The sequence below is a fragment of the Molossus molossus genome, unplaced genomic scaffold (assembly GCF_014108415.1).
Source record: "Molossus molossus isolate mMolMol1 unplaced genomic scaffold, mMolMol1.p scaffold_m16_p_10, whole genome shotgun sequence".
NCBI lineage: Eukaryota > Metazoa > Chordata > Mammalia > Chiroptera > Molossidae > Molossus > Molossus molossus.
In genome coordinates, this window is record NW_023425345.1 from 696089 (window position 1) to 721474 (window position 25386).

The 25386-nt window shown below is 49.1% G+C and overlaps 1 protein-coding gene and 1 pseudogene across 1 annotated transcript in view; both read left to right on the plus strand.

Annotated features, from left to right (window-relative positions):
• Positions 1-216: 216 nt before the first annotated feature.
• The window catches only part of EFCAB6 (EF-hand calcium binding domain 6), a 201718-nt gene continuing 176548 nt past the window's right edge, over positions 217-25386 (plus strand). The window contains exons 1-4 of the mRNA XM_036252660.1: positions 217-352; positions 6321-6532; positions 12261-12349; positions 22062-22128. Of these exons, the coding sequence (XP_036108553.1) occupies positions 217-352; positions 6321-6532; positions 12261-12349; positions 22062-22128 (504 nt within the window). The remainder of the gene's footprint in view (positions 353-6320; positions 6533-12260; positions 12350-22061; positions 22129-25386) is intronic.
• LOC118624226 lies at positions 12413-13985 on the plus strand (annotated as a pseudogene).

The following is a 25386-nucleotide window of genomic DNA, read 5'->3' on the forward strand; positions in this document are numbered from 1 at the left end:
TGAAGATTATTGGATCTGCTAAAAGCAGGGAGTCTAAAGTCACCGTTCTGTGTCTGCTGTAGAAATAGTCTTACACCATTGGCAAGAAGGCCTTAGCTGGCAGCCTCCTGATAGCCTCCGCTGCCCCTTCGGAAAAGGACTGGATAGAGGAGGCCACGTCCGCAGTGTTTGCTGGAAGATAATAGAGTCCGTTTTCTTTTATATCACAGGGATTTAATGTGCAAAATGGCTACTGTGCCAGATTGGCATACTACGTGCCTTCACACGCAGAAGTTCGCAAACTCGAGACCTCGTTCTTCGTATCGAGTCTGTTCAAGAAATGGTTTCCAAGATGTGTTCAGACCTTCTTCAAGTGAGTATTTGTGAGCACACAGTACGACAGCAGGTGTCACTTATGTGTGTTTAGTACGGACCAGAGTCTGTACAAAGGCTTTGTGGCCTCAAACCCTCACAACAGTATGAAGTAGGTTCCATCATTGTATCTGTTTTCTTCACGAGACATTGGTCATTTACATCATTGTATCTGTTTTCTTCACAAGACATTGGTTATTTACATCATTGTATCTGTTTTCTTCATGAGACATTGGTCATTTAAGCCACTTGCCCAGAAGTTGCGTAGTTTTTAAGTGGCAGGATCATGATCTGAACCCTCCTGGTCTTCCTTCCTCCCCAAACACTTTATGAGCCCTAAAATGTGACAAGAACTGTCACAGGTACTGAGGGTGGGGAGGTGGATCTGGCGGAGGACCTGCCCTGGAGGAGCATGCTGTCTAGAGAGGGAGGTGGAGCATTCCAGTAGACACGTGCTGTGACTGGAACACAGAGAGAGCACTGGGTGCCACCCGGGAGCCAGGGCTCGGTGAGCGGGTACATTGGATTTCCCTTGTGCGCGGAAGAAAGGCAATCAGAAGTCACGCTCGACACCTGTGTGCACTTAAGGTTGATGAGACTTTCATCATAGGGTCACACACGTCCACCAGGGAGCCTGGGAGATGCAGACTTGATGCCAGATGGCCATGTTTCTACCCAGATCTCAGGGCTTCTGTTTCTGCGGGAAAGGGGAGAGGGATAGCAAGGGTTGACCAGCGGTTCCCAGCACAACAATTTATCATCAATAATGACTGTTCAGTCCAGTAGCTCCACTTCTGCAGTGTCCTTCGGATGTATCTGAGTTTAACGCTCTGATAGATCACAGGCGACTAGAGTGAAGTGGGTTGCTGGACTGAAGGGCGTGCCTCCTCGTGCTCTGAGGACTGTCTCTAGGAAGCTGGTACCTGTACGTCCCACAAGTAATGTCTGAGGTGCTTAGTTCTGAGCATCCGAACAGAACACTATCCTCTACATCTTCTCCTTTGAAGCCCAGAAGCAATCTTCTACTGTGATTTTAATTTGCATTTCTTTCGTAGTAAAGGTTAACTTTCAAGTTTATCTGGTTATGACTCTTCCTTTTGCAATCTGCCTTTTCATACCCTCTGCCCGCTCACCTGCTGGGGGCTGGTCTCTACAGTGGTTTGTATGAACTGCCTTGGCACCGAGGACGTCGACCCTCTATCCAGATGCCTGAGGTGCCATCAGCATCTTTTTTCATTTGCCATTTATTTTCATTGATGGTATATATTTTTTCTTAAATTAAGAAATTGTGGCCCTGGCCGGTTTGGCTCAGCGGTTAGAGCGTCAGCCTGCGGTCCGGAGAGACCCGGGTTCGGTTCCCGCTAAGGGCATGTACCTCGGTTGCAGTTTGTCCCCGGCCCTGGTTGGTCGTGCGGGTGGCGGCCACTCGATGTGTCCCTTTCACATCGATGTTTCTCTCTCTCTCTCTCCCTCCTGCTCTATCTGAACAAAGAATGAAAAAGTGTCCTTGGGTGAGGATAAAAAAAAAAAAAAGAAAGAAATTGTGTGTGTGTGTGTAGTGTCTCCTAGCTGCATTTTCCTCTCCCAAAGTGGCCACCAGTAATTGTCTGGCTGGCCTCTCTTGCATGCACACGCACATATGTGTAGATATGTTCTTAACTCGTGTACTAAACAAGCAGAATTCAGGGGCTGAATATGAACCTATCAGTCACAGACATGAGACACACCGTTTCCTTTCTAAATCTTTTTTGCTTTTTTGTTTGTTTTGATTTGAATAATTTCTATCGACTTTCCTCTGTATTCACTAGACTTTTCTTCTCCCACGTCCGGTTTGCTATCAGGCAGATCAAATGAATTCTTCACTCCCGATACTGTGTTTTTACTTCCTAGCTGTTTCCTGTGCTTTTGGAGCAGTTTCCGTTTCTCTGCTGAACCCTCCGTTCAGCCTGTCGTCAGTTTCCTGTCATCGCTGCCCTGTCTGCCGTTCTCCGTTGAGGCACCTGGCCTCTGCGTCTGTTCTCTCCGAGGGCCTTCTCGGGCTGCTTCGGCTCTTCCGTCGCTCACCTTCCTTACTTCGCTTGTCTTGCAATTTAAAAAAGATTTAAGCCCAGACGTTTGTGTAAAAAACTGGAGACAGAAGTAACCAATACGTAGCACCAGCGAGAGAAATGCCGTCCTGCCCAGGCTCCTGGGAGGCTGCCTGCTCCGCTCGACCTCTCGGCGAGCTGCGTCTGGACTGGGTGCCGTTCCGGTCGGATGCGCTGACCACCGGCTTCCGATGTCTGGTGAGACTCCAGAGATCTCTGTCCCACAGCCAGCGGCCAGCTCGGCCTACGGGGGGCGCTTGGTGTTTCCCAGCCTACCTGCCAGTTCCGGAGGTGTCCCTGCGCCCAGCCCCCAGCTCTGCCAGGGCGCCCTCAGCCAAGGGCCGTTGGCTCCAGAGGGCCGGCCTCGCTCTCGTGCCCCGTCCTCCGCGCTGATGAGTGCTGCCCTACACTTGCAGAGATCGGTCCTCCGTGGGCAGGTCACCCCGCTGGGTGCCCCACCCCACTGTGGGTTCTGCTTGCGCACAGCAGAGGGCGATGTATACTTGCTCTGCGCCCCGGCGCCCAGGGTGCGAATCCCTCACCAGCCCGTGTGTGGCGGCTGATGGTCGGTGGCTTCCTCACCCTGCTCAGCGCCTTGGCCTTCCTTCCGGGGCTCCACAAGGAGAAGGGTCACAGGACTTCTTCCCTGAGGGGTGTCTGGTCCTTCTGGAATTCCATTTCTTTACATCCTCAGTTCTCGGAGGGGCTTTTAAACCCATCTTTTTAGCTTCTTCCATTGTTTTCATTGTTAGGGCAAGAGTGACCGTCTGTTGTGACTTCCTCAGTCCTGGGTGCACGTAGAACGTTTTGTCAGATCGCCTCCCAGAAAGGAGGGGTCGGGGCTCCCCCACCAGCAGGCCGCAGAGTCCGGTCACTGCTTCCACTTTGATCCCTGCTGCAGGGCACGGGGGTGACGGTGCTGGCGAACAGGCCCTTGCCCTCGAACCTGGGTGATGCAAGGTGGCTCCAAAGGAATATTTCCTGACAATGCTAGTAATTATGTTTTCTCCTAGTCATTTTAAATTCGAATTATTGATTGAAAAGATGGGTTTCTGAGAAAGCAACTAAAAACATCTATGAGAGTCCGAAACAGATTTCAAGTCGGAGACGTAAACAACCAGGAGCGTCCCCCCGGGACGGTGCAGGAGGAGCAACTGCGGGCGGCAGGGGGAGAGCAGTGTGTGCGGCCGGTGGGGGACCGAGCTGCACCCGGCGAGTCCCCTGCTCGGGACTCCACGTGACCCTCGCAAACGAGGAAGCGTGGCGCCCCCTGCACTTGGCGCACTTCTGCGGGAGGCGAAAGCCCCTCCTCCGCCCCGGCTCGGCCGCCCTTCTCCCGGAGCCTCTGGCCAGGAGACTGCATGGGCCTCGCCTGGCGGCTTCGTGACTCCTCACGGCGTGGCGGCTGGTTGGGCATCTTGGGGTGAGCGGCAGAAGCTGTGATGTCTTTTCAAAAAATTCCTCACTGGAGGATACTTTCCATTTATCTTCAGATAGAGTGGGAGGGAGGGAGGGAGAGAGAGAACATCGATGTGAGATAGACCATCCATTTCTTGCCTCCTGCACAACCCCGACCAGGGCCAGGAGCGAACTGCAACCGAGGTACGTGCCCTCGGCCAGAGTCAAACACGCAGTTCTTTGTTCCGCGGGCTGGCGCTCTAACCACTGAGCAGAACAGGCCAGGGCGTGAAACTGTGATGTCTTTTGCTGCCTTGTCTTGGGAATCGTGTACTGTCAGTTCAGCCCTGGTCACAGGCCCACCCAGGTTCAAGGGCAAAGGCCTGTACACCCCTTTTTGACGGGAGGAGTGTTAGCATGACATTGGGAGAGAAGCATGTGGTGGAGACTTGGAAACACCGCCTGCCACACGCCTGCCACACGCTGCGCTGTTCTCTCTGGGAAGGGTCACCCTCACCCACCCAGCCGCCGTGCCAGACGCACGCACTTGACCCTCTTCTCACCTCGCTCGCACACAGCGGAGGGGCCGTGGGCTCCCCCTTTCTACGTCAGCTTCTAGTTCATCCTGCTTCTCTGCACGGCCCTCACACTGCCGACACCTCCACTCGCACTCGCCCGAGCGGGCAGTAGTGACCCAGCCTGTCTCCTGCCGTCACTGCCCTCCCTGTCCCTCCCCCACATGACACAGAGTGAAGTTCAGGAAGGGAAGCGGGGTTACGCCACCCTGTCGGTGCAGACTCCGTGTGGCAGCCACGACTGGGTCCTGCCGATGTGCCTGCTCTGCCCGTCCGTCCTGCCCCCGTTGCCCAGGCTGGCTGTCCTCCACAGCACCCCCAAGCCAGCTCCTCTCCTGGGGCGCCAGGTTACCGTTGACATGTCACCTCTTTCCTCTAAGAAGCTTTGCCTGAGACCTCCCATCCTGTCACCCGACACTGACCAGCCTCTGTTCTGGGTCTGCAGTGTACCTCGTAATGTACTCCCCTCCCCGAGGAGCTGTGGGCATTGTGAGCAAGAGGCCCCCAGCCCCCATCACAGACCTTGCGTGTGCTCGCCACCACTGATGGCCCGTGCTGCCCTGGGGAGGAGGGGCGTGGTCCCCAGGACCTGCCGTGCTGCCATCTCCACACAGTGTGACTGGGGACACCGACACGGTCTGATTCCCACCTCGAGCACGAGACAGCTCAGGGCACCTCACAGCGTCCAGGGGTCCGTCAGGTCTGCAGGGCCAGGTTGGCACAGTGAGAGCCTGCCTGTCCTTTGAGTCTGTCACCTGGCCCAGGTCACCCCAAGACTAAAGCCACCCTGCCTCGTGCTGGGAGGGTTCAACAGCCTGATAGGAGACTCTCATGTAAGGGAAATTGCAGTCACCCCTCCCCCTGTCCTGCCAGTGAAGTCGTTTGCAGAAGACGAGGCACTGGTGAAGGCGTTTAACACCCAAAATGCACTGCGTCAGACGGGGCCTTCGCACTCTCAGGAGGACACAGAGGAGATTGACCGAACTGCTGTCACTCGGAGCCTCCTCCCCCCAGTAGGCCCCGGAATAATCACGTCTTCATGCTCACGATACTGGCTGGCACTGTGTTTACTACGTTACGTCAGCTGTTTCTAAAGCAGGTCTCACCCTAGGCAGAGGGAAGGGAGGCCTGTGTTGTACCCTCTCTCCTTAGGTGACTCAGGGGACCCTGGGACATGACGCAGTGCAGCTGGACACCACTCCCTGTCCGCCCAGGCAGGGCAGGCCCTGGAAGCTTGCTCTGAGCTCTCAGCACCTGTCCACGCGGTTTACTGCCTGGCCTGTTCTCATTTCTTCCTTGCCTTTGACAGGGAAGTGCTCTTGATTGAAGAATTATATGTTTTTTCCCTCAAAAATTAACAAGAGAGCCCGGCCAGTGTGGCTCAGTGGATTGTGTGTCATCCCATGGACTGAGAGGTCCTGTTCAAGTCCTGGTCAGAGCACATGCCCGGGTTGCGGGCTCAGTCCCCGGCTGGGGGCGTGCAGGAGGCAGCCGACCGATGTTTCTCTCTCATCCATGTTTCTAGCTCTCTCTCCCTTCCTCTCTAAAAAGTCAATAAAAACATATTAAAAAATAACAAGAGGGTGAAAACTCAACATGATATTTTAAAGACTGATTTGAAACGACATTGATTCTTAACTTTTATCCCAGTGTCGTTTTTCACTTGTAATGACACACATCCTTTCCAGGGGAGATCATCTTTGCCTTGGTTTCGCTCCCTGGTGTTCTTACTGCCACGTTGTAGTGACCAGAGGTGAAAGGTGGCGGCAGATTGGCCGAGGAAGTCGCCGATCAGATGCGCACACCCGCAGCAGGAGACCGGCTGGCGGGGTTTGGTCCTAGTACGCACGGGATGTTTGGTCGCTGAGCTCCGAGCATGTCTGCTGAGCAGCTGTCTCTCTCTCCACAGCCACCGCTGTTGCCAACCCGATGCTGTCCTCCCTGGATGTTAAACGGATTCTGTTCCAGAAAATCGCCGATAAAGGACAGGAACTGATAAAAGCCTTCCGGCTGCTCGATGCCAGTCGCAACATGACGGTGTCCAAGAGTGAACTGAGGCGAATTGTCACCACCTTCCTGCTGCCTCTCACGAGGGAACAGTTTCAAGGTGTGCTGGCCCAGGTACAGTCCCGGTAACGCCCTAGATGGTCCCGCCTGCGGGAAAGAGGAAGTGGGTGCAGGAGCTGTGGCCCAGCCTGACTCCCCCTGCCGTCCCAAGTGAGCAGTTCGAATTTTACTTTCTGCAATTCGCTGAATTAAATTCTGGCCGATCTGGGACAATCGGTATGAACTTTGGTCATATTTTGCACGTAACTCTGTGACAGTCAATTTCTTTTAGTTTTTTGGTTTTTGTAAGGCTTCCAATGTATAAAGTATTTGGGAAACTTACAGTTTGGAACTTAGTAACGATGCTCCTTGACGTAACGATGGGCTCATGTCCTGATAAACCCATCGCAAATGGAAAATATCCGAAGTCGAAAATGCATTTAATACATGTAATACCTAACCTCCTGAACATCACAGTTAGCCCAGCCCACCTTAGCCACACTCAGGACGCTCACATTAGCCTCCGGGTGGGCAGATAACACAGTGAATACAGCAGAGAGTATTGATTATTGACCCTCGTGATCATGTGGCTGACAGGAGCTGTGGCCACTGCCCAGCGTCACCAGAGAGTACCACTAGTCCGAGAAAGGAGCAAAATTCAAAGTACAGTTTCTGCTGAATGTGTATTGCTTTCGTACCATTGTAACCCTGAAAAACCACAAGTCGAACCATTGTCAGCTGGGCTGTCTGTAGTTCAGTTTGTTCTTGCATCCCATGGTTACCGTCTACGCTCTGCTCTGTGCAGTGCAGAGCAGCCAGGTCCCTGGGGGGTTCTCCGTCCAGTGCGGCAGCTCTGAATGGGTTGACAGGTGGGAGGACGGTGGCATTAGAGGACATTGTAGGAGTCAGAGGGAGCACTACCTAAAAACGAGGCGTGGTAGTCCAGGGGGGCTTTTGGGAGGAGGAGGTATTTAGCTCAAGGGGAAACACTGCTCATACACACATACATTTATATCTACATTTATTTCTGCATCAATTTTATGGAAATCATGAGTTCACACCAATCCTGCCAGTTCTAATTCAACACTTCAGGGTTCATTCTAGTTCTCTTGCTTTTCATGTTTGTAACTCGCTTTTCAGACAGTGAGAAACTTGGCTTCTGTTATTTCTAGTATGTTTACTCATTTGCTCTGCCTCCCAGACATGTGACTAGTGTCCACTCTTTAGCTCTTGCTCCCCACTATGGGCGGCCACGACTCCTCCAGCGCTGCAGACGCCCCTTCTCTGCCCCAGTTCAGACTCCAGGACTGAGCCATTAGGGGACAGACAGGAAAGGGGGGCGAGAAAGGTGAAGAGCTGCTTCCTCAAAAATAGTTTCTCCTTTTTTTTTATTTCAAAATTTCACAAGTAGTAATATTGACTCTTTCCGATCACTCTTTATTGTATGTGCATTTTATTTATTTATTTATTTTTATGCCAAGTTTATTATTTATTTTTTAATTGAATTTATTAGGGTGGCATTGGCTAATAAAATTATATAGGTTTCAGGTGTACAATTCTATAATACATCATCTGTAAAGAAGCAGGATACAAAATAAATATCCAGAAACCACTTGCATTTTTATACAACAGTAATGAACTATCAGAAAAGGAAACTAAGAAAACAATCCCATTTACAATTGCATACAAAAATAAAATACCTAGGAATAAATTTAACCGAGGATGTAAAAGACCTGTACTTAGAAAATTATAAGACACAAGAAAGTAACTGAAGAGGATACAAGTAAGTGGCGGCATATACCATGCTCATGGATAGGAAGAAATAACATCTGTAAAATGTCCATACTACCCAAAGCAATGTATAGATTCAGTGCAATTCTTGTCAAGATACCATTGGTGTATTTCACAGAACTAGAAAAAAATATTCCAAAAAGTTATATGGAATCACAAAAGACCTTGAATAGCCACAGCAATCTTGAGAAAGAAGAACAGAGTTGGAGGAATCTTGCTACCTGATATCAAATTATACTATAAGGCCATAGTGATAAAAATAGCATGGTACTGGCATAAAAACAGATACATAGATCAATGGAACAAAACAGAGAGCCCAGAAATCAACCCATACCTTTATGGTCAATTAATATATATATACATTTTAAATAATCGCTTTATTAAGATATAACTTACATAACAAATTCATTTACACATGTACAAGTGAGTGATCTTTAATATATTCAGAGTTGTGCAACCATCACTACCATCTAATTCCAGAACATGTCCATCACCCCAAAAAGAAACTCCGTGTTCATTAGCAATCACTCCTCATTCCCCCTTCTTTTGCTCCCTACACCCATTCATCTGTCACAACAGGTTTGCTGATTCTGGACTTTTCCTCTGAATAGAATGATGCAATATATAATGTTTTGTGTCTGGCTTCCTTCATTTAGCATAACGTTTTCAGGGTTCCTCCATGTTGTAGCACGGATCAGTACTTCACTCTTTTTTGTGGCCGAATAGTATCCCCTTGTTTTGTCTGCCATCAGTTGATGGACCTTGGGTGGTTTCCACGTTTTGGCTCTTGTGAACACGGCTGCTCTGACAGTCGTGCCCAGGGTTTGTGTGGACAGAGGTTTCCCTTCCTCTTGGGCACACCCCGGGAGTGGAACAGCCGGGTCCCGTGGGAATGTTCGTTTGCTTTAAAGAACACGTGTCCCGCAAGCAGTGCTGGTTTGCTCTAAGCTCGATTCAGCTGCCACTTGACATCAAGTGGAGAGTAAAAGTAGTACTTCCTGTTTAATGTCTCCTACACTCACGATCTGACGTTAATTTAAAATGTTGCCCGTCTCCCCAAACTCATCAGCTACTCAGGAAGAGGAAAAGGTGCAGGAAGTGCGAAACATAGATCTGTGTTTAAAAGAAGTTACTGGGAACTGTTGAACTTCAAAGATTTTGAACCAGTAGTCTCTCCTAAATGATGAGCATGTTTGTCTAGACCCTTGAGCTCCTGTGACCCGTGTGTAACTCAGGGAGGCTGGTGAGCAGAAGGCCAAGTTCAGTGGGTGTGAAGCGAAGGGCAGGGTTTCTCTTCCCAGTCCCCGGAGTCCAGAGAGTGTGCGACTTTTCTAGATCTTTCAGTGACGAATTCATGTGGTGATACCAACTTTCTTTTCCAATAGTTAATGTAAGCCTCGTGGGAAACATGTAGAACTGGCCAATTATTTCATGGGAATGTCCCCTTAAATCAGAACAGAGTGTTCCCGTCAGAGTGGATTTACTGCTGCTTTAGTTCTACGTCAAGGACCACGGCAGGCGCGTGAGACTGTCAGGCTGTTGTGATGATTGACCAGGGCCTGGACCTTAGTTTCCATGAAGAGTCGTGTGAATTTTTTTAAAAAGTGGCCTTGGCCTCTGTTAATATAAAAATTATAAAAGAAGCCCTGGCCGGTTTGGCTCAGCGGTTAGAGCGCCGGCTTGCGGTCCAGAGAGACCCGGGTTCGGTTCCCGCTGAGGGCATGTACTTCGGTTGCAGTTTGTCCCCGGCCCTGGTTGGTCGTGCGGGTGGCAGCCACTTGATGTGTCCCTTTCACGTCAATGTTTCTCACTCTCTCTCTCCCTCCCCTCTCTCTCCCATTCTATCTGTACAAAAAATGGAAAAATATCCTCGGGTGAGGAAAAAAAAAATTATAAAAGAAGTTGACTTGGTAAATAGATTTCAGAGAGTTCTTTCTGGTCCCCATGGCTGTACCAGGCAGGAAAGAGATGTTTTGAACATTCTTATCAATATGAATATTGATTTTCAAACTGTCCTCCCCTAGTCCCAGTCTAAGAATTTGCTGTCAATGATTCATCTGTGGACAGTTTTGCTTCTTCTTCTTTTTTTTTTTTTTTCAGATAGAGCGGGAGGGGGAGAAGGAGGAAGAGAGAGAGAGAAACATCGATGCGAGAGAGACACATCGAGTGGTTGCCACCTGCACAACCCCAACCGGAGTCAGGGACAAACTGCAACCAATGTATATGCCCTCAGTGGGAACCGAACCCAGGACTCTCTGGTCTGCAGCCGACGCTCTAACCGCTGAGCCAAATCGGCCAGGGCCAGTTTTGCTTCTTAAACGCACAGATACTGAGAAGATGAGTTCTCAGTGGCACCTCTCCTCTTGGACCAGCGTCTTCGGTCGTCTGAAGGGCTTGGCTTTGGAGGCCGCATTGCCAACCGCATCTGCCTTTAGAACCGGCCTCAGGCCACAGGTGACGGGCGAGGGGCGGAGCGCTGCGGCAGGTGAGGACTGTTCCTTCCAGGCAGGTGGTCCGCGCGGTGAGGTGAGCTTGGGCTCTGGCCACAGAGGTGACCAGCGCTTAACGACAGTGCTGTGTGTAGGGGCCCCCTGCTCTGGGAGCTGCGCAGAATTTCACACCCTCAGGAGGCGGTGCTCGGGCCACCTGATTGACTCCCGGAAAACAGTGGCGCTGCGCCCGTTGGTGGGGTAGGAGCCCCGAGGATGTTTCTTTCCCGCTTCATTTACTCTCGTCCCCAGTGTGGGACCGCGTACTGAACCTGCTCTTACCCTTCTTCTGTAAGATAAGGGAAACTCTGCCGTGTCTACCCCAGTCGTATCGACCAGAAACTGCCCTATCAGAAACAGAGGTCACGGTGTCCTTTCCCGGAAAAAAGCTTCACCAAGGACCCCTCTTCCTCCAGTTCCACTTCCTGGTGGCACATGTTTTCAACAGTTAAGAGAAGTTTGTCCTTTGGGGACAACTGAGGTAACCGTGCTGGGCTTTGAGGTGGAATTTTAAGGGCTAAGTAAATGTAAACTTGATTGAACAGCCTTGGGAGCCATTCAGTCAGATGGGAAAGTGTACTTTGCATATTTGCATGAACCTTAATAAAATATATTTATATTGATTACATATTTATCTTAATTTTACTTTCATCCTTTTTTTGGAGAAATAATTTCACTTTTTAAAAAAGTTTGTCTTTTTATTTAGAAGTAATTTCAAACCTCCAGAAAAATTTTAAGAATAGGAATAGTTCACATAGAACCCCCAGGGCACACACAATGCCCAATACCCTTCACCTGACTTGCCAGGTGTGAAGATTCCACTTCGTCTGCTTCTCCTGTGAGCTTCCAGTGTGTGTGTGTGTGTGTGTGTGTGTGTGTGCGCGCGCGCGCACAGGGCTGTGCACGATGCAAACAATACAGACAGTATTGTTTTTTGAACCACTTGGGAGGAAGTTGCTTATATTTATGGTCCTTCTAAACACGTCAGCATGTAGAATACGAACTATTCTGTAACATAATTACAGTACAGTTATCAACTTCAGTACATTAAACATTGAGAAAATAATTTAACTTATAGTCTAAACACATTTGGCCCAATAATGTCCTAGACAGAATTTTGAATTTAAAAATGACTTTTTTGTACCTTAAAAGAATATGAATGTACAGAGTTCACATGACACTCAGGGTAGAACTGGGCTAGGCCTCAGCTTCTTGGGAAATATGTATATTTATATACATAAAATATTTATTAATACACATATGTATATTCATATATATTAGAATATATTTTTATATTTTAGGTAGCTCTAGATTTTAGATAATTTCGTGTACAAGTCGGTGACGTTTAGTTGAGCGCAGACCGGCACGCACGTGGTTTGCACCTGGTGTGCTAAGCGTGCGCGCCAGCCCAGAGCCCGGACTAAGCAGCTGTGTGTGCCGGAATGCCCATCCCCCTGCCAGCGCCCTGCCCTCCTCAGAACCACGTGCTCTAACAGGCTGTCGTTCTCCCTGTTTGCATGCAGATCCCCCTTACCAGCTCTGACGCTGTTCCGTACCTTGAATTCCTGTCCAGGTTCGGCGGACTTGACCTAAATATAACTGTTACAAAGCGGTAAGTGTTTTTTTGTTGTTGTTCATACGAAAACGTGAAATTTGAAATGATAAGAGATAGGACATGAGGTCATTAGAGCTAACCATGTCAACAGATATATGTGGGCGACATGTTGGTGGAGCTTGTCTCTGTAGAATGTACTAGAATTAATCCTCAGTCAGACATTCATTTCAGCTTCCCTCCTGGCCCATGTGAGATGGGGCTGCTGAGACGGGGCCGCGGAGACGGGCCGCGGAGAAGGGCGGGCGGCTGAGACGGGCCTGCTCTGGGCTGCGGGAGCCTGCTGGCTTTAAGCGAACAGGAGGAGCTGGAGGATTTGCTGGATGACTGCCCCTCGAGCACCAGTGAAGACGAGGGGACAGTGATGCAAAGCGAAAGCGGCACAAACCCCTGGGAGCAGTCAGCTCCCTGGACGGGAAGAACAGGTGGAGATTGGCTGAGAAGACAGGCTGGTCTGACCCTCAGGGGCCACTGAATAAGCAACAGAACAGAGTCAAATCAGAGAAGACTGGAGTTACCCTGTAACAAAGAGGAGGTTGGGCGGATCCACAGAGAAGTGATGTTCAGTGAAACCCCACAAGCCCTCTCCAGGTGGGAGCCCGTCGTTCTGGAGAACTGACGAGCGGAGCAGCTGGTTTGCCCCTGAAGAAGGAGCCGCCAGCCTGTGCTCCCACTGAGCATGTGCTCGCGCGGGGAGGCAAGAACTCCCCGGAGCAGGCAGTTCTTAACCTCCCGGGTAAGGAGGCAGCCAGTGAGGGACCCTTCACTGGCTCCTGTGCAACGCCTCTCAAAGCCATGAGCCTGCAAGAGCGAACATGCGCCACGCAGAGCTGCAGAGGGCCAGGGCCCTGCGGTCCTACTGTGAGACCAGGGCTCGAAGAGAGAAGAAAATCAAAGCGAAAAGCGTCACAGAGTTCTGAAGAAAGGAAAGGCCCAGAGAGAGCTTGAGAAGCTGTGGAAGGTCCGTCCTCCCACTGCGCGGGAAGAACTGGAAAAACTCGGAAAAGCCAGGATGATGGAACGCCTGAGCCTTACGCACCAGGACAGCGGGAAACGGGCACGGTCAAAGGCAGCGATGGCCCAGCATGACCCGGAGGCTCACCAGGCTACGCGGGAGCACCTGGCCAGGAACAAAGACACACAAACTCCAGGCGGCCTCTGACAGTGAGGAGGAGGGGAGGTGCAGAAGAGGGTGGCCGCCTTGTCCCCGGTGTGGTGAATGAAGTACAGGTGACCGCAGGTGGACCAGACCCCTGGATGGCCAGGAATCACTCTGGTGATGCAAAGGAGGCCGAAAGTCAGGAGGACCCCAAACAACTTCCAGAACCCTTGGCCGACGAGGCTTCTGAAAGAGGGAGAAGAAAGACCAGTGGTTGAGGAAGAAATTTTGTTGAAAGAGTTTGAGGGAAGGCGACCGCTAAGGAAAGAGCCTAGACTCAAGCAGGACCCCAAGCCGGTGGGCAGACAAGAGACAAAAGCTTCTAACAGCCAGGAGGTGCTGTGCGAATGGAGGGCACGGTCTCAGAAACAGCGAGGACAGCCATCCATCTGGGAGGTAAAACGTGAGTTCGGCAAGCACGGTTCTGCCAGTTCAGAGAGAGAACCTGCTGGGGAAGAAGCGGAGCCTCTATTTTAGAGAAGATTCTAACATCTATGTAGGATACATTTCAGAATAATAGAAATAATACTGTATTAAAAGTGCAAACACAAATTAAAATCAGATTAATGTGTGCAGTGCATTTCAGACTTGGAAATAATTTTAATTTTGAAGTAAAAGTATAAGATGCCAAATTAAAAATTTGGTCATTTTTATACAATTTAAATGTTTCCCAGTGGAAAGTGATCGTATACTGGTAGCTAGAAATTAAATATTTTTTGAAATTTTATCTATTATTATTTTTTTATTCTCACTTGATATGTTTCCTGATTTTAGAGAGAGGAAGGGAGAGAGAGAGAGAAACATCGATATGTGAGAGAAACATAGATCCATTGCTTCCTGTATGAACCGCAATGACCAGGGATTGAACCCGCACCCTAGGTATGTGCCCCGACCAGGAATCAAACCCACAACCTTTTGGTGTACGGGACAGTGCTCCAACCAACTGAACCACCCAGCTAGGGCTCAATATTTTTAAAAAGATGTTTGAATGAGCTTCTTTGTATTTCATAGCTTTAGTATAAGCATGGGGCTTATTTGCTTTATCTGCAAAATGAGAGTGTTAAATATGAACTTTAATTCTCTATCTGCTGTGAAGTTTTTTTATTTAGTGTATGATTTAGGAAATATTGTTCTAATAACAAAAAGCCATTCACTCGTTGTCTACTATAAATGAATGGGCCTCATTTCCTTAGGAATTGTGTAAATTTGGTCCTGAAATATCAGCAAATGTCGGTATTCAAGCTTTCATGATAGGATCCAGCATGGATGCAGCTTAGGTGCAGGGATTCGTGTAGCAGGAGGAGGGACAATAGCTTTCGCTCAGCGGGCATAGAGTTCCAGTTTTGTAAGATGATCAAGTTCAAATCTGTTGCACAACAATGTGAATCTGCTTAACATTAATAAGCTGTCTCTTAAAAAATGGTCAAGATGGAAGATTTTATGTTATATGTTGTTGTTTTTACCACAGTTAAAAAAAAAAAGAATCAGTACAGCAGTTCCAACAAGACTAACGAAATAGTACCCCTTTGTGAGCTGGGACTTCGCTATGCTATGTTTACTTAATGCTAGTAAGTCGTGGCTAAGATAATTTCCAAGGCCATTCGAAAGAATGAGTTGTTGTTTTATAGACTGCATATTCACACCCTTGCCCTAAAACCACCCCCATTAGGGATAGCATTGTTGGGTGGACAGTAACCTAATTTGGTGTGTTTTGATGAAAAAGCTAGACAACTGGAAAAACTAAAAACAGGAGAGTTCTTTTTTTGTTTTCTTTTTTTATTGCAAAACATCAGTCTAATAATTAATTTGAAGTTTAAAGGATAATAAGTTACTCCTTAAAAGGCAAATATTTAAACTAAAAGTGAAAGATTTCTGACTTAGAAGAGAAGCTGAATTCTCTTTGTTGAAGACAATGCCTTATAGTTAATGGAGACTTCTCTTTGTAGTAATATGGTAGGATGTATTCATGAACAGCTCTTCTACGCAAAATAACTAAAATGCTGGATAAAGGTAAAATACTTTAATACATTACTGAACTGACAAGAAAGTAAGCAATCTCCAGAGGCCAGATATGAAGTAAAAATTGGGACCCAGAGAAGTGGTCTAAAAAGCAAACTACTGCCTTGAGGATATTGGCCAAATCCTGGTGAATTTGTGTGTCAGTTTTGTTGGCTATTTGGAGTGAAGGGGTAAGAGACAAAGCCTAGAGGGTCTGCCCAAGGTGGAGGCACATAATAGAAGATCAATACATACAGAGTTGGGAGACCAACTCTGTAAGGATCACTTACAAACATACCCCTGCATCACAGAAGGACACAACAAGGAAACCTGCCTGTTTTAGTACTGTCATGGAGTGAATAGGGGTAAAGACTGTAATTACAAGTTGATTTTCATGCACGTCTGTGCCTGAACTAATGCTATCAGTATGGTCTGAAAAGTCTCAGGCTAGGGATTTACTTAAAACTGGTCCCGGACTGGATATATCCTCCTGTAAGGAATACATCTTCAACCTAGCCCTTAAAGAATTTCCACAGACAAAATACCAAGTAACATCAGACCACAAAAGGAAATCTTGAAAATATGTGAAGAGACAAATGATGCGGAATTAAAACCAATAGACACAATATCTAGTAGAATATTGGAACTATCAGATGCAGAATTTAAAACTGGTGTTTTAATGTTTAAAGAAATGAAAGAATGGATTCAATATATGAATACAAAAGAAGAGGCAATAAAAATAGAGATTTGAAGAAGTACAAAACAAAATTTCTGGTCCTGAAAGATATAATAATTATAGATATAAATTCACTGGATGGGTGAAAATAGTGGATTAAACACAGCTGAAAAGAGTATCAGTGGAGTGGAAAATAGATCTGAAGAAATTATCCAGAATGCAGCGCAGAAAGACAGAGATATAAAATATGGAGAACAGGAATAAGAGACATGGAAGATGGGAAGAAAAGGCCTGGTATACTTCATATTGGATTTATAGATATATAAGAGAAAGATTAGAACAGAGATAATATTTGAAAAGATAATGTGGTTGAGATATCAAGCCAGATAATTAAAATACATGCCTAGACATATCACAGTGAAACTACAGAACATCAAAATCAAAGAGAACACATTGCCTTGGCCAGGTAGCTCAGTTGGTTAGAGTGTCATCCCAATACAACAAAGTTGCTGGTTCAATCCCCAGTCAGGGCACATACAAGACTCAACCAATGAATGCATAAATAAGTGGAACAACAAATCTATGTCTCTCTCTCTCTCTCAAATCAATCAAAATTTTAAAAAAAGAAAATATTAAATATTTTGATAAGAAAAAATGAATTGACTTCAGAGAAATGACAATTAGACTGACACTGATGTCTCAACACTGACAATGAAAGGTATAAAAGGGAGTAAAGAATCTCTTCAGTGTGCTGAAATAAAATATTTGCCATCCTAGGATTCTAGACTAGTAAGAATAAGAATAGGAGCATTTTCTTTGGGAGTCCCTGAACCCTCTCTTCTCCTGGCCACAGTTATGGTCATCAGTTATGGACTGATAACAGGGTATTTGGAAAAGGGAAAAACATCTGGAACCTTTGCCCGTGGTGTTGAAGGCTGCCGTTCAGCCTGATCTTGTATATTTTCTTCATACTCACCTGTATAAAAATAACAGGCCGACTTTGCAGTCATTGGATTTTTCAGGTCATTAGACTTGGGCCGAATGTTAGGACGCTGATAGAGTTGTAGCTCAGGTTCCCTGAATTTGTGCTGGTGGGACTTACAATTTCGGTCACAGCTCTTCCCTTCTGAGAGATCACATTTAGTGTCAGCCAACATTCGAGGCCCTTGACAACACAGAATGATCATAACGCAGAAATGACATTCTGCCTGCTCTGGCCTGGCCATTTCAACCTTACCAGAACTCTGTAAAAATGACCACATGAGGAAGTTCCTGAATGTCCTAGTGTGGTTGGTTAAGTTGGGAGCAACATGAAGATTAAAAAGGACATTTTGCTTGTAAAGATATTTAAGACCTGAAATGATACCAAAAAGTCTATGCCTCTGAGTGTCAGAAAGCTGGTAGGGACAAAATGTAGAACTATTGTCGTATCTGGCATGGAGGACCCCACATCATCTGTAATAATGGTGGCATCATCACCAACCCTTCAGAAACACCAAAGGAATTATTCTTCTTGAAATGAGTACATTGGGCCTTTTGTTCCCGAGGGAGGTGTAGGGAGTTCCTGCACGTGGACAGAATGTCTTCTGCACGTTAGATACTTCATACGGAGCTTGGCACAAGCTGCCTGAAGAATAACTACAACCTTCGATGTGCAAAACAATCAAAATCTCTTAGTAGAAGTTTTCAAAAACTTTCTGAGCAGCACACAAGAAGGTTCCCCACAGAGGTCTGAAGAAGAGCTCACTGAAGAGCCCAAGACTTACGTTGAAGCCAAGTTCACAAAGACCATGTGTGTTGGCCTTCAGGGTTCAGTTGACAGAGCGGATGTGGACCTGAGTCCAGCAGGTGGACTGTGGCGAAGCATAGAGGAAGGAGGAAGCTTTGGGCCCAGAGGAGCAGGACTTGGCAGGGAAAAAGATTGTTTGCTACAAAGAAACAAGCAGCTAAAGAAAGTCCGGAAAAGGAACCCATACGAAAGAAGAGAAGCCTTCTGCCTAACACCTTGAGTGTGTGTGTCTCGAAAGGCCAGTTCAATCTGGACAGTTTATTTGAATTTCTGAAGGTTGAAGACATGGTAAAATCAGCAAGAAATATTAAAAAAATAAAGACTGAGGGGAAAAAGAAAGACACAAAAGCGGAGTTCATCTCCAGATCTTGACTGAAGGAGGTTCTAAACAGTGCGCTCGAGGCAGAAGGAGAGGGGTCCTAGATGGACCCGCAGGCCCTCTGTCACCTGGCTGTCCTCCCCGACAGGTGGGTACTCTTGCCGCTCTCTTCTTTGTTCACTGTGCTCCAAGCCCAAGACCTTCTCGGTGTGGCTGTCTTAGGGCCTTGGACAGGTGGCCCGCTGTGCTTTCCCCGAAGGTCGCTCTTCCCGCGCCCGGTAGGTTAATACTCAGTGTGAGCTCCATGCGTGCAGGGATCGTTGTCAGTTCTATTTTTTTGACATATCTCAAGCCTCTAGGACAGCATTTGGCACATAGCAGGTGCTTGCTACATATTTATTGAAGAAGTGGATGGAAAAACAGCAATGAAAACCAGCAAACCTATAGCCAGCAACCCGAATGAATCTCATGGACGTAATATTGAGCGAAGGAGCAAGAAAGAAGAGACTCCTAGTCATGTGACATCCAGAAAAGACAAGCCAAACTATTTTTTAGGGGTACATACCTAGGTGGTGAAATAACAACAACAAAAGGAAATGACATCTTAAGTACTAAGGTACCAGGACGAGAGGAAACATTACGATTGGAGAAGCACAAATAGGGGACTTTTTGTGTTTGGCTTTGATTCTTGATTTGGGTAATTGTTAAGCAGGTTTGCCTTAATTATAGTTAAACTGTGCATTTATGTTGTATGTACTTTTCTGCAAATGGTTATATTTCATAATAACAGTTTAAAGCTCAATGAATTTAATAAAGCAGATTAGACCCAGCCGAAGCAATCAGTGGCCTGGAAGATGGGTCAGAAGAATTCAGCCGGAGTGCAGCGCAGCAACACGGAGGGTGTTCTTGGAGTTCTGTGAAGAGAGCTGGGGTGGGGATAATAGCCAAAGAACCTTCCAGAACTGATGAAAGGTGCTGTCCCACGGATTCAAGCCAAATCTCAAGCGGGATTAAAGACAGGAGTAGAGACAGAACCCCAAAGGCAAAGCCAAGTGCCAATATTTAGACAAAAGTGACTTCTGACCAATACAGATGGAAACCAGGACAGGATTGGTTAATAACTAGAACATGCTGAAAGAACATCGCAGCCGTCCCAGAATTGTGAATGGAAGTAGCTCTCAGCACTTTCAGAAGTGAAATAAAGGCAGGTAGAAGGAAATGACCCCAGTGGAAGGATGGAGAGGGTGGGAGAAGGGACGAAGAGCAAGATGGCAGCAGGTGCGTGGTCACGTCTAAGCATCTACTGAGTACAGGAAACGCTTAGCAACTGTAGGAAATAACAGTGAGTTCTGGAGTTTATAAATGGAATCAAAATACAGGATAAGATTAAAACTGAGAGGAGGGCCCTGGCCAGTTTTTCCCAGTGGTTAGAGCATCAGCCTGCGGACCAGAGAGGCCTGGGTTCGGTTTCCGCTAAGGGCACGTACCTCGGTTGCAGTTTGTCCCCGGCCTGGTTGGGGTCGTGTGGGTGGCAACCAGTCAGTGTGTCTCTCTCATGTCGATGTTTCTCTCTCTCTCTTCCTCCCTCTCTCCCTCCTGCTCTATCTGAACATAAATGCAAAAATGTTCTCAGGTGAGGATTAATTAAATAAATAAATAAATAAATAAAGTAAAATTGAGAGGAGGGACTGGATTGACATGTTCTAGACTTGTTACATCATCCATAGGAAGATACAAGTTTGATTAACTTAGACTTAGAAAATTATGCAGGTTATAATTTCCAGAGCAACTGTTACAAGGTTAGACATGGAGTGAATAACTCACAGACTTACAGAGGCAAACACATGGAATGATAATGAGGTCAACCCAAAAGAAGGCAGGAAGGAGCAGATTGGGCAGGACAAATGGGCAGCTGAAAATGTCAGTAACTAGAATAAACGTTCCACTTAAAGAACGAGGATTGGCTAGATAACAAATAGTAAAATTTGCTAAGAGGAAAACCAAAACAAAAGTTTATAGAAGGGTTAAAGAGGAAAGGATTTGAAAAGACGCACTCTCCCAGTAGATACCAAAGGAAGCTGACGTCACTAGCGTAGTACCAGCTGACAGACTGGGTTCCCCTGAAGCAGACGCAGGTGTATCAGGAAGGACGCTGAGAAGAGGGCTGAGCAGGGCAGGGCCCAGGGAGACGGTGAGCTGCCCTGCGCCGGGCTGAGCCTGGGGCTGCCTGAGGGCGGGGCTGCCTGAGGGCGGGGCTGCCTGAGGGAGGGCGGGGCTGCCTGAGGGCGGGGCTGCCGGGAGGGCGGGGCTGCCGGGAGGGCGGGGCTCCGGAGCCACAGGCCCTGCTGCTCTTCTTCAGCTGATGGTGCACACGCAGGCCTTTGTCTGAGTTGTATTTGTTAAATCTTAAACACGTTAAAAATGCTGTTTTCTGTCTATTTAATACATAAATAAAACTGTTAAAATACTACATTTAACATAGGCTCACGAGACTGGGTTCTTGGCAAGGCTCTATGTTTGACTTGGGATTGCACTTACCCCTCTGAGCCTCAGCGTCCTCCCATTAAAACGAAGTTAATTTCTGCCTAAAATGCTCCGACGGCTTCCGCTTACCCTGGTATGAAGTCCAGACTCCTCATCGTGCCCATAGAACTGCCGGCTCGTTGGGCCTCGGTCTGCCTGGGCTGTGCTGACTCCTGTGCCCGCTGGGCTGTGAGCTGCTGGCTGCTGCCTTTGCTTTGCCCAGAGGGGTTTCCCCCCAGTGGACGGCTGCTAGCGCCTCGGCACGTGGGTCTGCTGCCCCCGCATCTGGAAGCGTGCTCCATCTTCCCGCCTCCCCCCAGCTCCCCGCCTCTCCCCAGCTCCCCGCCTCCCCCCAGCTCCCTGCCTCCCCCCAGCTCCCCGCCTCTCCCCAGCTCCCCGCCGGCCTTGTTTCCTTCAGGCTCCCTTGTTACAGCAGCTACGGCACCTGCTCGCTTTTCTCTCTCTTGCTCTCACCAGCACTGAGCTTTCTGGAGACTGGGAACGGTGTCCTGGGCACCCCTGCGGCCCTGGCCCTGCGTGTAAGTGGCGCTGGTTTAGCAGTGGGACCCGGAGGGACAGAACGCCTGTTGTTCCTCACCCCACCCCAGCCCGACCTGTTGTTCCAAAGAGGGGCTCCGACGTGGTTTATGCAAAACGGTGGTTTACAGCCACTGCAAACTCAAAAATAGTTAACAAAAACACCGATGGAGCCAAGGACTGGTGTAGACATTCATCCACCATGAAGTCCTTCCTGAGTGGCTGGGCGTGTCCCCTGGCGGGACTGGGAGCCCGCGGGTGAAGCATAGCAGCAGGGGGCAGGGGGCTCTGCAGGCAGGATGCCTGGCCTGGACCTGGTGCCTCCACTTCCTCATGGGCAACCTTCAGCCCCCTGTCCGCCGAGGCGAAGGGGCCCGACCTTCAGCCCCTTGTACACTGAGGCGAAGGGGCCCGACCCCCGGAGCTGTGAGGATTGGACGGGGGGAAGCTTGGCCGTGGCGAATGATCACCAAGTGCTGCCCTCCTTGCTCAAGCCCCATCTCCCTCAGGAGGAGTCCAGGTCCCAGAGGAGGAGCTGAGGCAGGGAAGCCCGTCGCTGGCCCGAGCTGGTACGTCCGGCAGGTGGCAGTGAATGAAATAGCTCACATCTCAGACACGGAGCTCAGGAACCCTTCTCACTTTGAGCTCTGCGCGGCCCACACAAGCATTTACTTGGTTACAACATTTTAACAAAAAGTGCTTGTTTTTCAGGGACAGTGGAAATGAAATGAGTGGGTGTCGGACATTGAAAGAACTTGGAATTCAAATAGGAGAAAAGGTAATAGCTTTTAGAATTCTTCCCCCCACCCCTTTGTCAAAAGTAATTGTTAAACCCTGGCCAATGTGGCTCAGAGGTTAGAGTGTGGTCCCGAGGACCGAAGGGTCCCAGGTTCCATCCCTAGCCCCAGTTGGGGTCGTGTGGGAGGCAACCAATTGATGTCTCTCTCACATCGATGTTTCTCTCTCCTTCCGCCCCTCTCCTTTGCACGCTATCTAAAAAAAAAAAAAAAAAAATCAATGGAAAAAAATCCTTGGGTGAGAATTAACAACGACAACAAAAAAGGTAGTTGATAGCAGAGGTAGATGATGCAGAATGAGCCACGCCTTGTCATCTGTGTTCTCACGTCAAAGTCGTCGGGCTAAATAGATGTTGTGAGGATGCTGGTGAAAGCCGGCATTCAGGTGACGCCGCCGCCTGGGTGGCAGCTCTCCGATGAGTGACACCAGCAAAGTCCTAGAACGTTAATTACTTTTGTATTAACTTTAGGGCATTATTAGCAGGGCTGCCCTTTCTGTTTTTGTCTAAGACTGAAGCAGGGTTTTCTTTAAAAAGAGAAAACTACTGTTTTTCAGCAGTAAGTGCCAATCAAGCGCAGCATGGTAAAATAAGCAGGAAAATGCGAAGTGATATGTGTGGAAGGATTGAGTCGTTGAGCCACGGAAGCTGCCTCGCACGTTTAGAAGGGGAGCGTGTAGCTGCGTCCCTGTGAGCTGATTATGTTGGATGTCACAGTGCCCAGCTCGAGGTGGGAGGGGGGTGGGGAGGACATGTTCATGGCATCGGGGGTTGGAACAGACCCCTTTTTAAAATGCATTTGAACCTGTCAGTTACATGAGCAGTTTGAGAATCATGGCTTAATTTATTTGATTCAATATGTTGGTTTGAAATGTGACAAATTTTCTTTCCTTTTTGAAATCTTCTGAGATTTTCATACATTTGAATATCAAAAATAGCCAGGAATCCACAAAGTGTTCATCTGAATTTTCCCAGCTGATGCCACGAACACCGGGACATTTCATCGGAGTGTGATCATGTTTTAGCATCATGTGCTCCTCAAAATCCAGTTCCCCGTGGCTTATGTTGGCAGGACCTGCCATACGTATTGGCTTCCTCGGTTGTGGGCCATTTGTTCTTCTGTAAGAAACACGTAATACGATTGATACTCTTGATGTGGTGTGTCTTTAATTTGTCTCTTCATGGACGGTGTCAATCATGAGATTCTCCGAGAAAAGCCAGCTGTTTAGGTCTTTCATATTGGTATACATTTTGCATGGATCAGTAACGCAGCATTACGTTGGCGTGGAGTGCATGGACATGACTCAGGACCGTAAATTACTGAAAATCAGGCTGTGAGGAGGAAGGCTGGGCGGGAACGCCCCCCCCCCCCGACTATCCCTTCGTCCAGATCTTTTCTAACCCGTCAGTGGGAGAAGCCCTCCCATCCACGTGGAGTCCGTCCAAACCCATGCCGCTCTCCAGCCGTTCCCAGTGCAGACAGAAAGATGACGGTACAGGGCAGAGCAGGGGGTGGAGCTAGCCCTTCGCTCCAGGCCAGCGCCAGGGAGCTCTGTCCTGCGTTCGGGCCAGCACGGACTACGGCCCAGACTCTGCCCGGGACCCCAGCCCTGCACAGGCAGGTGGGTGGGACCAGACCGGCCTGGGGTTTCTGCCTTGGGGCCCTGCCACTCTGCCAGGCTGCTGAGCCTCTGTTCAGTCTCCCTCCACATCAGTACAGGCCAACCAAGGCGCCTGCCCCATGGGCTTCTGGGAGTCAAATAATGTAGCACCTAGAACCACCCCCAGTAAGAACGTGCTCCGTCCGTACGAATGATTACTCATACTAGAGTTGGCAAAATGCGAAGAATTACATTAGTGCCCGAAGGACGAAGGCCCAGCCAGCCCGGGAGACCCCGTGACTGGGTGGCTGAAGCAGACACTGGTGTTGCCGTCCCCACTTCTCTTCCCCTTGACCCCCTTTTCTCCTTTCCGTCAAAACCCACCAGTCTCCATTGTGTTCAGAGACCCGCCCTCTGGTGGCCACGTGCTTCCGGGGAGGGAGCCCACGCCACGCCAGGGTGACCAGTGTCATTGCAGTGATTGGGGCAAGTGTGGGACATAAACCTGGGCTGTGAGTCATGGGGAGAAGTGGCCCTGTGGTTACGGCGTCACGCTGGAGAAATAGTCCGACGGGGGTCAGACACCGCAGCACACGCAGGCCGAGCCTGGGGCAGCCTCCTGGTGACAGGGGAAACGGGACCTGCGCGCCCTCCTGGCTCATTCCTCGTCTCCGTTAGTTCTCACAGGGCCACAGGGCAGGGCAGCCGAAGGCCGTGGTGGCTGAGGGGTGCCGCCTGCTGGCACTAAAGCCTCCCGCAGGAAGGATAGCGCCTCACCAGCACCAGCCTTATGTGGAGGAGGGACTAACGAGTATGTCATTCATTCCTAGAACCCCCCTGAGTGGTAAGTTTCCTCATCTCCGCCTTGGAGATGAGGCAGCTCAGAGCAGTGAGGGAGAGACCTGTCCACAGCCCCGCAGGACGCTGCCGAGCCTGGATTTCAGACCAGCCTCTGATTCTCACTGCATCCCTCCCCTCCTGGAAGCCCCGGGGAGCCAGAGTGCTCCGGCTCCAGCCCCGAGACACGCGGCCGGAGGCACGGAAGAGGAGTCGAAGGAAAACACACGTGTCTGTGACCATGAAAAGCAGGGCCCAGAGGCCGAGGGCACGCGAGGCACGTGCGGGACTCAGCGCAGATTAAACCCGGGAACGGCACCAGCTGGAACCCGAGGATGCTGCCTCGAGCACCACCTGGGCCTGCCGAGCACCCCCAAACACGTGGCCCCAAGGGCTCAGACCGCAGCCCCAGGATCACAGTCACCAGGACACAGAGATGGGAGCTGGAGATCATCCAGTCGTCCCCTCGACTGATGGAGACTCAGACTCGGAGCCGGAGGGTCCGCCTGGGGAATGAGCGTGAACGTGAACGTGCGTCAGAGGCACGTGAAGAAGCGAGAGGCGAGGAACCGACTGTCCGACCGAGCTCGCTGCACAAGCAAACAGGAGAACAAGCACTGGGGGTCCGTCAGTTTGGGGTGCCAACTGCTAATTGTTTGTTGGTCGGGAAGGCTAGACCACACATACATTTAGCAAAGCCTGGGTCCCAACACCCAGAGACAGTTGCGTGCGTCCTCGCCCAGCAAGCCCTGTGGACTTCTGTTTGAAACAACACGCAGCGTCCTTCCACCCCCGCACTGTA